Source organism: Boleophthalmus pectinirostris, unplaced genomic scaffold (assembly GCF_026225935.1).
Source record: "Boleophthalmus pectinirostris isolate CB_2022bp ecotype Guang Dong unplaced genomic scaffold, ASM2622593v1 HiC_scaffold_12, whole genome shotgun sequence".
Taxonomy (NCBI): domain Eukaryota; kingdom Metazoa; phylum Chordata; class Actinopteri; order Gobiiformes; family Gobiidae; genus Boleophthalmus; species Boleophthalmus pectinirostris.
In genome coordinates, this window is record NW_026571018.1 from 28,711,366 (window position 1) to 28,725,066 (window position 13,701).

At 36.1% G+C, this 13,701-nt stretch overlaps 1 protein-coding gene across 1 annotated transcript in view; it reads left to right on the forward strand.

Moving 5' to 3' along the window:
* The window catches only part of LOC110155906 (actin-binding LIM protein 3-like), a 64,995-nt gene that overhangs the window by 47,538 nt on the left and 3,756 nt on the right, over positions 1-13,701 (forward strand). The window contains exons 13-18 of the mRNA XM_055148596.1: positions 1,044-1,148; positions 3,820-3,867; positions 7,869-8,000; positions 9,033-9,097; positions 9,553-9,561; positions 9,829-9,967. Coding sequence (XP_055004571.1) covers positions 1,044-1,148; positions 3,820-3,867; positions 7,869-8,000; positions 9,033-9,097; positions 9,553-9,561; positions 9,829-9,967 — 498 coding nt within the window. The remainder of the gene's footprint in view (positions 1-1,043; positions 1,149-3,819; positions 3,868-7,868; positions 8,001-9,032; positions 9,098-9,552; positions 9,562-9,828; positions 9,968-13,701) is intronic.

Sequence of the window (13,701 nt, forward strand, 5' to 3'; positions counted from 1 at the left end):
GCCAGACTGTCGATGTGAATGTCTTTGTTGATAGAAAAATTTTAGAAGTAAAATCAACCTTGCATTTGAAGGATTTATGTTTGAGCAGCAGCAGTGAGTTGTACTTCCTGATAGAAAGCTCGGCAGTAGCAGACTGCTACTATATAAGAAAATAGTCCCTCAATATGCGATGATTCATGCCATGCAAGGTTAGTTTTATTCTATCGACAAAGACATTTACATCGACAGTCTGGTGTAATAATAGATTTGCTTCGGGTGCTTTGTGGAGTGGGTAAGACTGTTTTTAATGACAGGATAAATATGGCCATTGACATGCACTAGCCTAGCACCAGTGACTTCTGCAAATACAAGGACTGGATGGGATTTTTTTTTTTAAATGTCTCCACACGTCACTCTGGCTAACTAGGAAATGAGGTCCTGTGTCCAAAATTCTGAACTGTCCCTTTAACACACAATCCTGCATATTTAATTCTTTTCTCAAACTGAAAACACCCTTTTCAACTAGTGATGTCATGTGGTAATATAGGAAGTGATCCACTGTGTTTTTAAACTCCACACACCTTCATTAGAGTCATTTAGATAATTTCAGCCCTGGAATTGCCAGTCTCTTCTGAGCTAAAGTTAAAAGGTAGTTGTTGACTTGAAAACTACAACTACATGAGTCAAACATTTATGAAGGAAACAATTGCTGGTATGATTTTGAGGAGGTAACAGCATTATAGCATGGTCTAAAGCTCACAAGAATCCATATTGTGTAATATGGGCCTATATAGACCTTTAAAATTATAGTTTTGAAGCAATACAAAATAGTAATATTGAGTATGTACAGTATCTATAGGTCTAAGTAAATTTGCTAGTGCATCTTACAAACAAGGATATAAGGTTGATACTTAAACTTTTACCAAGACATTTACAGTCTCAAAATATGCCAAGATTAATAAATGATAAATAAATAAATGACCGTGGTTAAAATGTCGAACCCCTCTGTTACTGTCAGTGTGCTCATGCTGTGGTTTGTCTCGCTCTGATTGGCTGCTGAGCAGGAAGTGACAGTGGCAGGAGCTCCCCCTTTTACAGTCAGCCAGAGCCCAGAGCCACCACCCCCACCACCTGCATCCACCCCGCCCCCCGGCATTTCCATGTGCCAGGTACGGAATATGACAGAATACGGTACAAATATGAAGTACTAATAATACTGATACACTACTAATACAAACTTTAAAGTTAGAATTACAGAAATTAAAAACCTGAATTAACATTAATAGTAAAAGGGGATTTGATAAAAGTATTGGTGACTTATTAAACCTGTAAAATGAAAATGATAAAAAAAAACTGATAAATAGTATATAGTTTTTAAATTGTTGCATTTGGCTATAATATGACACCCACATTTAGTTTTCATCTTAAGAGTTTTATATATAAATATATATATAAAATAAAATATAGGTGTTTATGACCATTCATCTCACCAAATTCATATCCACATCCTCTTTTACTAAATTATTTTGATCATGTTCATTGTTTTAAATTTTTAGTGAGTTTAATCCATCATAAATCGATATTGGCATAATAAAATGGCCTCATTTTGTTGACTAATCTTTGAGGGTTTCTTATTTAACACATAACTTAAAATAAAATCCCGGTAATTACTTTCATAACTTGCAATGTAGAATCCACTGATGGAATAACACAATTCACTCTTCAGATCATGCATACTTTATTCTCTGCATATTTTATTTAGTAGTTGAACTAATCTATTTTAATATTTTCACAACATTTATCAAAACTTTATTAATACACCAGTAACACATCTTACCAATGTAACCCCCTAAAGCTTTGCTTAAAATTCACATCCAGTACTGTCCTGTTTTCATTCAAACATTGCACCAACTCTCCTCTTTATCAGTTTGACGCCTTCTGCTTCCCCAAGTCACTATCTTTCCTAAGATTTAATAGTTTTAGATGAACATTTTTTACTGCTCTTGCCATGAATTTGCTTTTCTTCATCTAAAGTTTATTGCTTTGTCTGGAATGTTTCCCAATATGGTATTAAACATTTCCAACTTCATGGAGACGAAACCAGACCAAGTTACAAGTCAGATCTGTGGAGAAAGAACCCCATTGCACAGTCAGAATGTCTGTTTTTCTAGGTATTTTTGAGCAGTACTATAAAACCATCTGTAATTGAATAAATGTAAGGTAGACCTGTTTAATTTCATACTGTGGAACATTCTAGGCAGATCAATGACATATCCATAGAAACAGGTAGGTGACAGAGTGCACTTTTAAGGATTTTTTTGCAATATGTTTTTTTTTTTTTTCCCCAGTACAAGCAGATCAAATTAGGTAGAAGCTCCTTTCCTGAAAGCCGTATCCTGCCTGCGCATATATATAAGTCGCATTAATAAACCAATTAAACATTCAAGATCTGTAAATAAAGAGCTGCTAAGGTGTGTTAAAGAATTGCAAAAACAACATAGCTACTGAAAGTGTTGCGTAGGACACTTACACAGTTTTCTTCTTTTCCTTTTGGCTGTTACCTGTCTGCGTTGCCATAGTGAATCAACTCACTCAAGTATACTGGTCCCATTCATTTTAGGTTAACATCCTCGCACTGTTTTGTATTGTCAGACATAGCTAAAGCTTTCTCTTTTCTCTCAGCTTTTAATATTATGCAAATGCTGCTGTTTTGGATCATAAACAGTACAGATGCCTAGAGCCATAACATATAATTCCCTGAAAACTAAATTTGTTTATGGCACTATCTCTATACTTGCCAAATTATCCATCTTATACGATGCTTTGAATTGTCACTCTCCTGCCCAGTTTTGCGATGCCTATGTGTCTTTTGTATAATTGTCTTTGTGTATTCATTTGAGCTGCACAATATATTGTAAAATGTTTGATATTGTAAAAAATAACTCATAGACTGAGATTGCAAGAGGCACAAATGAAGAAGAAATGGGAAAAATTGACATTATTTATGCAAAAGTAGACTATTCTAGTGTCACCTAGGCTTCTGTTCCTGTTTTTATTTCCTTTTATTTATTTATTTATTTATTTTTTTTTATGTTTATAAATTGATCATATCCAATAAAAATAAAGTGACAAAAAAATTGGAAAAAAAAAAAAGTTTGATACTGTAATATTTTAAAAGCAATCTCCATACTGCAAAATAATAAATATCACAGGTATGAGATTATCCTTTTGACAGACACCTAAATGACATAAACGGTGTCATAATCACTTGCACTGACAACAGCCTCTTGAAAATGTTGTTAAAATAAATAATTCTTGAGTTTATAACTTTTCTGGCAGTGTTTGCTAATGTGTGCACTGTGTCACCATGGTTGAACATTTCACCGTAGACATACATGTGAAACCTCCCAGCGTGATGTCACTGCAAAGTATCAATTTCCAGATATTGAAAAAAATACTTAGTACTTTCAGTTTTTATTGCTCTTGATCATTATCAGATCGTATAGTAACATTAGGTAACTAAATCATATATTATTGTACATTATAGTAAACATAGTTACAGGATATTACACATTTTTCTAATATTGTGCAGCAGCCCCACTCTCCATTTTCTATTTTATTCTGTCTTCTGTCTCATGCACTTTCTTTGCATTGATGCCACTGTGCTGTATGCATATGAGCCTGCCTGTGCTTCTCTTCAGGATGCACACGCTGTCCCTCCCATACCACTTTATTACCTCTCTGTCAGCTTTATGGCAGTCATCTTTACAGCTAATTTGTGAAGAGGGAGTCATTATTCCTTCTTTTTCCTCACAATTACTTTTTCTTTTGTTTTAACAGCCTCTGAAGACAACATTTACAGAAAACCACCCATCTATAAGCGACAAGGTCAGTCAAAGTATAGTGTTGAATAGGTAGTTTTTAGATTCAAACTGAAGGAAGAAGTAGAAAAGTAGCTAGAAGAAAATTATACAACATTTGAATCTTGACCAGTATGCTTTGTATTTTAAGAAACCTGTGAATCTGGACAAACAATATATTAGAATCAGAAAAGCTTCTTCCTCATTGTCAGTGAAAAAAAACAAAAAACAAAACTTGGATTATGGCAATTTGGTGCAACATATAACATGCAGCAATAACAATGAAGAAAAGAATATAATAAAATAAGTACACCAAATAAAGGTACACCAAATAAAATACTGATTTAAATATATATGTGCAAAAATACAAAATTAATTAGCTGTATATATGTCATTAAAGAGGGGGTAAAATATTTTTTTTGTCTGCCCACAAGCCTTCGCCAGTCATGCTCCCACATAACAATTCTCCAGAAATAAACAAAAACATGATAGAAAACTGTGCGTAACAACTTAACAAACCTTATGCGGTGTGCAGTAGTTTCATTATCGTGATGCACGCTGTTTGTGTTGCGATGTTACTCTGTAGGGGGAGTGACTTATCATGAGGAGCAAAGGAAGGGGAGACTCAGTGTCAAAAGCAAAAGTGAAACCTGTTAATGTGTTGTTTTCAATGAATATGGCATTTTCAGAACAATAAAAGGTACCATAGAGATCAAAATTTGTTATGTGTTAGCAGTTAATACCCTATAAAAGTAAAATAGCACTTCCCCAATAAATATCTGATAGTTATCTATAAACTGATGTGCTGATGTCACATTGGTTGAAGAGTCTTGCATTAATGTAGAGCTGGTCTGATATATGTTTGTGTTTGCCTTGTTAATGGGCAGTTACAGAGAGTCTTAGCTCATCTCTAAACTGCACTAAAGCATCTGTCTCCTCTCTCCTTGTACTGAACTATGCAGTGCACAGTCCCAAAATGCCCCTTGCTGTTTGAACACAGTCGTACAAATGAAGTGTTGCACAGACAGCATGACGTTAAGATCTTAACTGACAATGACAAATGTGGCTACATGAAGTTTACATTTTAAAATCCTTTATTACACAAAATTGACTAGTGAGCTTTAAGCCATGCTAGAATGTTGTTACCTCCTTAAAAACATACCTTGGAGTTGTGTTTTGTTTCCTTTCACACATATTTGAGTTATGTTTTATTATTAATCTCACTACAGCTCCAAAGCTCAGAATACTTTGTTGCACCTTGTGATGTCATGTACTGGTAGTTTTCAAGTTAACACCCACCATTTACTTTTTGTTCAGTAGAGATTGGCAATTCCAAGGCTGAAATGAAATCATCTAAGTCACTCTAGTGAAGGTGTATGGACTTTAAAAACACAGCAGAGCTCTTCCTGTATTACCACAACATCACAAGGTGGAACACAGAGAGAGTTTTCAGTTAGAGAGAAGAACCCAAAACACATATGCAGGGTTTGCTTTTTAAACACGTTTGAATGAAACAAAACAAGACAACTCCAGGTATGTTTTTGATGAGAAAACATAAAAGATCAGGAAATAACAAAATGTGGGCCCATTAACTGCTTTTTCAGAGTTTTCAATGAGGTCTTTTTAAATTCTCTTATAAAATGGTTTAGACTTTTGCAGACCTTGATAACAATTATTATACATTTATATTTTATACCTCTACACGCATTAAGTTCATTTGCATCTTGGCATTAAAGAGTCTTAAATGTTCTAACACAAATCACCACACATGATTTTCAGTATCTGTAAAGGGCTCTGAGCTTGTTCTACAACAGCAGCCTGAGTAGTTACCGACCTCGTAATACAACCGATAATAGTATTGATTTTTGATAACGACACCAGCCAGTCTTAATAAATGTAAAGCTATAGTTAAACAGATGGGCTCATATATCTTTCCTGTGAGACAGATGGTGCAGAGTTACAGCCCTCACTGATTTACTTTGTACTTAAACTGCTGACTAACCTCTCCTCCCATCTCCTCAAACACTCCCAGACCCGTCCAGCTTACACTGAGTCCACTGCATAAATCACACTTAGGCCAGTTTTCATACAGAGCCAAGTCGCATAATCAGGAGGCTGTAGAGGACGTTTACACTCATAATGGGTTAAATCAGGACGCTGTCTGTGCTCGTTTGGTGTATTTACTGTAGTACTTTTTGTATGGTTTCATCGAGCTGGACGTGTGTTTGTGAAAAAGATGTGATGGTCCTACCTTGTCTGGGGCTTTTTAAAGGTGCACTGTGTAACTTGCACTGTCCAGTAACTGCTTGTCTACATGAAGATTGAATTGCTCTGCTCTTTAATATGTACTTGTACCATCCCACTCCAGCCTCCAGCAGTGAAGTGCAGCCTGACCTGGACATGCCCCCTCGTCAACGATGGCACTAGTGCTAAGATCGGGAGCAAGATAGGGCCATTTAAGTGCATCAATCAGCTCAGCTGTTGTAGTTCCAACCAAGTCAGCTTTTTCTGGTTAGATGTTGTTAAAGATCAGATTAGGTTTAACTAGAGTACCAGACTTTATAACAGAGTAGTGCTTTACACTTAACTTCACACCCCCACAGAATTTTGATGAGCTGCATCAGCTGGAAAGTATCAATAAACCTGTCCCTTGAATTTGCTTTGAATTTTGATAAAACATCTGCATTACTCTATATTTAATTCATGCTGTTCTGACATTACTTACTTTTGTATGAGTTAGAAAATCTTTACAAAAGCATTTCTCAATAATGTGGAACCAGAACTGGTCCAGTGAGGTTCATTTGGCCTTCTTATAATTTATGTTCTTGGGGTTTTTTTTCAGACCAAGAGTTTGTTTTCATATCTGACAGTTTTGACTGGTCTTCTTAGAGTGGTCACATGATGATGCTGTGACGTGTTTGATCAGCTGTTTGGTGCTGTTTTCCTACTGGTGGAGGCAGAATGACAGCACCATCTGAGACAACCACATTGTGGACTGGGATGGAGCAAACATCATTGGGACAGAGGAAAACAAACACTATCCCTGGATTACAGAGGCAATCGAAATACGGAAAGGGACTATAAATTGGGATGAGGGGGCTTTTTTACTCTCACACATCTGGGATACTGTCCTGAGGAAGTCGGACTGCAGATGGCACTGTCATCTTGCCTCCAGCAGTAGGAAGACAGCTCCAAAACATATTTCAATCAACTGACCAGACATGTCACAGCAACATCACGCAATCACTCTGAGGAAGACTGCTGGTGAGCACTCGAAACTGTCATACTCTTGGTCCTAAAAAAGAACTGAATAATCCATAGAAACTCCTTATTTTGGTGATTCACAGTCATCGTGACAATATAGATTATATTTAGCTTCCTGTTGCTGTGTTTACTCCCATAATACCCAGCCTCCTTCACAGCAGTGTCTCTTGTCTGAGTCTGAAGTCTGAGCTCCTCTTGAAGTTAAAGCTCAAAGCTGCTCACATCTCCATAAATTTGACCTGACTGTGTAACTGTTATTTTCTTGTTTTTGACATGTTTCTGCTTCTCTTTCCTTGCTCCCTTTTGCTGTGCCCTAATCATGTCTGTAAGTAACTTTAAGTCCATATTATCAGCAAAATGCATTAAAGTAAAAGTACTACAAGTCATACCACTTAGTTGATATGAAACTATTTAACAGTTTTCAGTGGTGAATGTAGTGTATGTTTAAAAAGTACACCAAGTACACCATAATGTAAAAGTTGGCGGTTCGATCCCACTTCTATTTGTGTTTACTGTTGTTGTCTCATTGGGCAAGACGCTTTACACATTTTGCCTTCAGTGTCCACAACCACTGATATTTAATCTTGTGTGTGAATGGATATCTGAATACATATGTGATTTTTTACAGAATACAATTAAGATTCTACAAAATTGTTCTATTTCATTGACATTTTTCTTTCAATTGTAATTAAAGCTTCAGAAAACATAAGATAAGAGCATTGCAGTGTTTTCCGCATCAAAAATAACCTCTTTTGTTTTCTGCAGATCCTTGTGTGTATGTGGCAGGATACCGGACGAACGAAAATCTTCTGAACTCCAGTCGCCTCTCTACTTCCAATGGCAACAACATCTATCATCCTGAGTCCAACTACTTTCCGTACACTGGCTCCCCCAAAGGTAGAGATGGTATTTTTAATAATTCACACAAAAATACAAGACAATCCAACTATTTCTCCCAGGCAACTCTGTATTTTTGGGAGTTTCATCTATTTTTTATGTCACTGTGCCAAATAGAGTACAGTCAGTTAACAATTCTTAAAGGTCCTATATTCCGCAAAATGTACTTTTGTGAGCTTTAAGGCAGGTTATAATGTTGTTACCTTATCAAAAACATACCTGGAGTTTGTGTTTTGTTTCAATTACACATGTTTGAGTAAACCTTTATTATTAACTCTCCTCTGCTACTCTTACTCGCACAAAGACTTCTAAAAAAACATTTGAAGGTGCACTGTAATTTTTCTGATGGAGGATCTGTAGGTCTGTGCAGGTGTTGAGAATAGACAATAGGATGCCGGAGCGGTCCCGTGGGAGGGGCATGTGAGCCGGGGCAAGGATCATCATTGCCATGAGCAGCTTTAATTAATGTTGATTTTACACAATATATCTCTTTTAAAATAATTGCCTTCGAAGATTTTGAAAAAGGCATTATATTGAACAGTGTAATTTGTGCAAAATTGCTGTAGCTGTAGTCAATCTGTCCCCAGGTAATGCTACAGCTGTCATGATTTTTTAATGAGTCAGTTGTGAGCAGGTTTATTTTCCCTATGTATTACCCTCAATACACTGCAGTTTTGTCATTCTTAAGTATATATTTATATTTTTGTAATTTATACTTAAAGATGCATTATGTAACTTTTTAGTTGGGCTATGTCACCTTCTTGTTTCTGTGGATATGTCATCCCTCTGCTTCAAATGTTCCACAGTATGACATTAAACAGATTTACCTTACATTTATTCAATCACAGGTGGCTTTGTTGCTAGTTTGGTCTCCATGATGATAGAAGGGTTTAAAGCCACACTATGAAACATTTTTGACTAAGCAATAACATCTCCATGGAGAAAAGCATTTGACGGACGGTCGACCATAAAAGTTACACAATGCACCTTTAAACTGCATTTATGCTGTGTTTTGCTTCTGCACTTGTTTAGTTTCCAGATTAAGAAGGTTTTCATCAGGAGGAGAAGAAGACAGCTGGAATCAAAATGTCAATAGAGTGAGAATCATTTTTATTATATATTTATACTGCAAAAGGCAATATCTAAGTAATATCTAATATAAAATAACTTAAATTAAGAACATTTTACTTTATTTGAGTAGATTAATCTTTTCAAGTAAAAATATCTGCAATAGTATAAGTTTTTCTTAATTCAAGCAACATTATATTTTCTTTCTTATTTAGACTTATTTAGACAGACTTTATTGATCCACAAGGGAAATTACTTGGACATAGTAGCTCACACATCATCATATTAAAATGGCAAAAAATACAAAAATGGTAATAAAATTTCTAAATAAGTAGCAATAAAAAATAGCAAGAGACAAATACAATAATATAAATACAGTATATCACAGTTATATACAAGAGGTCATAAGAAACAGTACAAAGATGATATGATTATTGACAGAAACACAGGTTTATCTGTTACATCAAGGAGAGTGATTGTACAGCTCTTTGGAGTATGGTATGAATATAGTCCAATTATTTTAATTCAAAGAGTTGTGTTTTTCATATCTTAAATGTAGCAAGATGTATTTTCATATTTTAAGTACAAAAAGTCTTGTTCCATTGGTAGATAATTTTACTAAGTGAAATTTACTCGAATCATAATAAAACTTTCTTAATTCAAGTGATCTTAACTTGACTTGAGCTTAATGTTTGCAGTGTGAAATATTATATCTGTTTATAATGGTTTATTTATTTTTAAACCTTGTCTTTCTGCCCAGACCATCGGACGTATGATACTGAAGGAGGAAATGAAGGCTCGCTCGGCCCATGATAACGACCAGTGGGGCAGCAGGCGCAGTTCTCGATGCAGCAGCAAGGAGGCGCTCAGCAACGTGGGCTACGCCTCCTTAAATGGATGTAAGTTTGGTTTAATCAGTTTCAAATGACTCACTGGAGAAGAATTAAATTATATTGTTCATTAGATTTATAGGACAAATGGGCACTTTTGGCTCATAGCTCTTGTTAAATGGTGTAAACACAAACAACAGTGCATTCTTTTCTTCTAATAAACCACACAAGTAATTTAGATTTCTCCTCCCTTTTTCATAAAATTGCTATTTCAAGACTGTGAAATTTCTCTAGTGGCATGTAAACATACAGTAATGCTGTTTTTATAGCTTTTCTTATTATAGCGTTTCTTCTGTTATTGGCTGTAGACCTGAGTGCACACAGACAGAGCAATTTTGTGTCATGCATTTTGTCATGCATGAAAATTGGACACAGGCCTCAGATCAGTGGGACTTTTTATTAAACTATAGAATCCATTTAAACAGATTCATAATGTTGAAGTAATACATACACATACTTTAAAATGATTTAATATTTATATGAATCCACTGAAATAATGCACTTGACAAATGCAAAAAAAAAAAAAGCTCAAATAATGATTCCAGACTGAATATATAACATAAAAAATAATAATAAAATAAGAGCACAGATTTAAAATAAGTGCTGTATTAAAGGGACAGTTCAGAATTTTGGACATAGGGCCTCATTTCCTAGTTAGCCAGAGTGTTGAAGACATGTGGAGACACTTTTTTTAAATATTCCATCCAGTCCTTGTATTTGCAGAGGTCACTGGTGCTAGGCTAGTGCATGTCAATGGCCATAGTTAGCCTGCCACTAAAAACAGTCTTACCCACTCCACAAAACACCCGAAACAAATCTGTTATTACGCCAGACAGTCATTGTAAATGTCTGTGTTGATAGAATAATGTTTGAAAAAAAAATAGACATCGCATGAATCGTTGCATGTTGAGGGACTATTTTCTCATATATCAGTCCACCACTGCCAAGCTTTCTATCAGGACGTACAATTCAGTGCTGCTGCTCAAACATAAATCCTTCAAATGCAAGGTTGGTTTTATTTCTAAAATTATTCTATCAACAAAGACATTCACATGGACAGTCTGGTGTAAAAATATATTTGCTTCGGGTGCTTTGTGGAGTGGGTAAGGCTGTTTTTAGTGGCAGGCTAACTATGGCCATTGACATGCACTAGCCTAGCATCATCGACCTCTGCAAATACAAGGACTAGATGGACTATTTAAAAAAAATGTCTCCACACATCTCCAGCACTCTGGCTAACTTGGAAATGAGGTCCTCTGTCCAAAACTGTCCCTTTAAAATGTAATCATAAGCTTGCCTTCTGTATCTTAGATAGATACTTTAAAATTTGTCACTGTTCTTTCTTCTCTTTTTATTTGTTGCCTTACATTAGCTTGCAGTGATCATTTCTTTTAACTATTTCTTTAACCTTTTTTTTTTTTTTTTTTTACATTGCCTTGTTTATCCTGTAATTCTGGGAGTCTATGGTTGCTACTACAGTTTCCAATTGGCCCTATATTAACTCTTTCATTGATCCATTTCTCATTGCATTCAGCACGGGCACCTGCAGGTCTATATGGTTTAGACACAGAGAGATACAGAAGAAAGCATTTAGTTGGAGGTCAAATGGGAACAAACGCAGTGGAAGAACTTGAAAGAAGGAATCAAGGAATCAAGGAGGAGGCAGAGGGGGAGGAGAAGGACGAGAGACTGAAGTGATTTGGGGCGGCTGAGGCAGATGCATGTGTTGTCAATCAGGAGGGTTCAGGCTAGGACTGTGCACCGAGGTCAGACAAGGGAGGGGGAGAGAGCGTTAGGGGAAGAGATAGGGTGAGAGGGAGAAAGCGAGGAAGAGGTGAGAAAGAGATAGAGTGCAGAGCGAGAGAGCGGAAAATGAGAGCGGCTGTGTAATTATGCCTGCTAGTATTGGTAATGCAATATTGCAGTTGTTTTTGCAATGGAACCAAAGCCATAAAGAAACAGACCTGAGTTTACAAGCCAAACTTATTGCACACATTAGTAACATACATTTGATAGTTGCATTTTATTGTATTTATTGTGGTAATTTATCTAAAGCACATTGGTCCTTGTAAATATGTATAGTTTGGCATTGCTTCTGATTAGATAAAAATAATGTTGTATAATTTGACTTATAGCAACACTGCGAAACTTTATGAAGGTGGCATGCAACTTTTTGTGAGTCCTTAGTCTATTTTTTTGCTAAAACAGTAAAAAGTGGTTTGAACAAATAGTAGTACACCTCCGATCTGCTCAGAAATATGGAAAACTAAAGACAGAAACGGATTTGGGTGAAGGGCCATTTAGCAATCGACCACAGCATTCAATATTTTGGTCAATATGGCCTCCTTGCATGTGTATCAAGATAGCTGAGAGCATTAAAGTTGCAGAACGCGTGGTGTCTTTGCCATTATTTTCTGCATGAGAGGCTCAGAAGAAGCCCCTGCTCCTGTATTTTTCATGGGCTGTTGGTCGGGGTGGTGATTATCAACGCTATTGTGGGTGTAATTTCTCCCTGCTGATGTTTTATAGATGTCCCTTAACATATGTTCCATTTTATTTCACTTTCACTAAAAATCTGCTTTATGCTTGAGGATATGTTACTGTATTTTTTATTTGAAGCTGCCAGGCCACATCATTAAGAAGAGACATAAACACTCAGGAGTTTTATTTGACAAAATTATGATGCAGTGTTGTCTTTAAACTGAATATTCAAGTGGACCCTTCATGCTTAAATTATTCATCTACGTACAGTGGTCATTTGTTTTGTAAGCATCACTTGACCGCAATGGTGTTTTTATCTTCAATCATTTTTAAATAGTCTAGTATGGAAGCCTAGTCATTTAATGTGATCAGCGTTCACAGCCAACTACTTTTTAAAAAGTTGAGAGACCATTATTATTTTTGGTGAAAATTAGATTTAACTATTAGAGTAAGATATGACAGTGTGAATATATCAGAACTGTTACTTACTGTTACTTGTCAATAACATCTCGGATTAACAATCTTGACTTCTCAACTCAACATGCTATTGTATACCATTATTTATTAACTTCCAATACAAGAAAACACGATGACATCATGTCCGGTGCGGCAGCCATTTTAGTAGACAGAAAGCATCTGTATCAAGAAGTCAACAGTCAACATCACATCATCATCAACAGTTTTTGGCATACATCTTCCTCAGAGTGGTCATGTGATGTTGCTGTGACGTGTCCAGTCAGCAGATTTTTACAGGTTTAGGCGCTGTTTTCCTACTGGTGGAGGCAGTATAACGGCGCCATCTGCAGTCCTACTTCCTCAGGACAGAATCCCAGGTGTGTGAGAGTAAAAAAGCCCCCCTCCACCTGTAGGAAAACCCGTATAAATCAGCTGACCAGACAAGTCACGGCAACATCACGTGAAGGAAGACTGCTAGTGAGCAGTTGAAACTGTCAGGTAGGAAAACAAACTCTTGCTCTGAAAAAGAACCTAATAACATAAATTACTGAAAGATCAAATGAATGTCATTGGACTAACATCATCAATCATCATACAACAGTACAACATCAACATTGTCAACAGTTATTGGCGAGTTTTAACTTTTCAAAGTAACGTTTTTGATCCTCAACATTCAGTGACTTAGAGTAAGATGATGAAGTCATGTCAAATCAATGAAATGCGAAACCTACCTCAAAATAAAATGAGTTATCTCATGACAGACATACACAACACAAATGTCAACACAAACGAGCGGTTTCACTGAC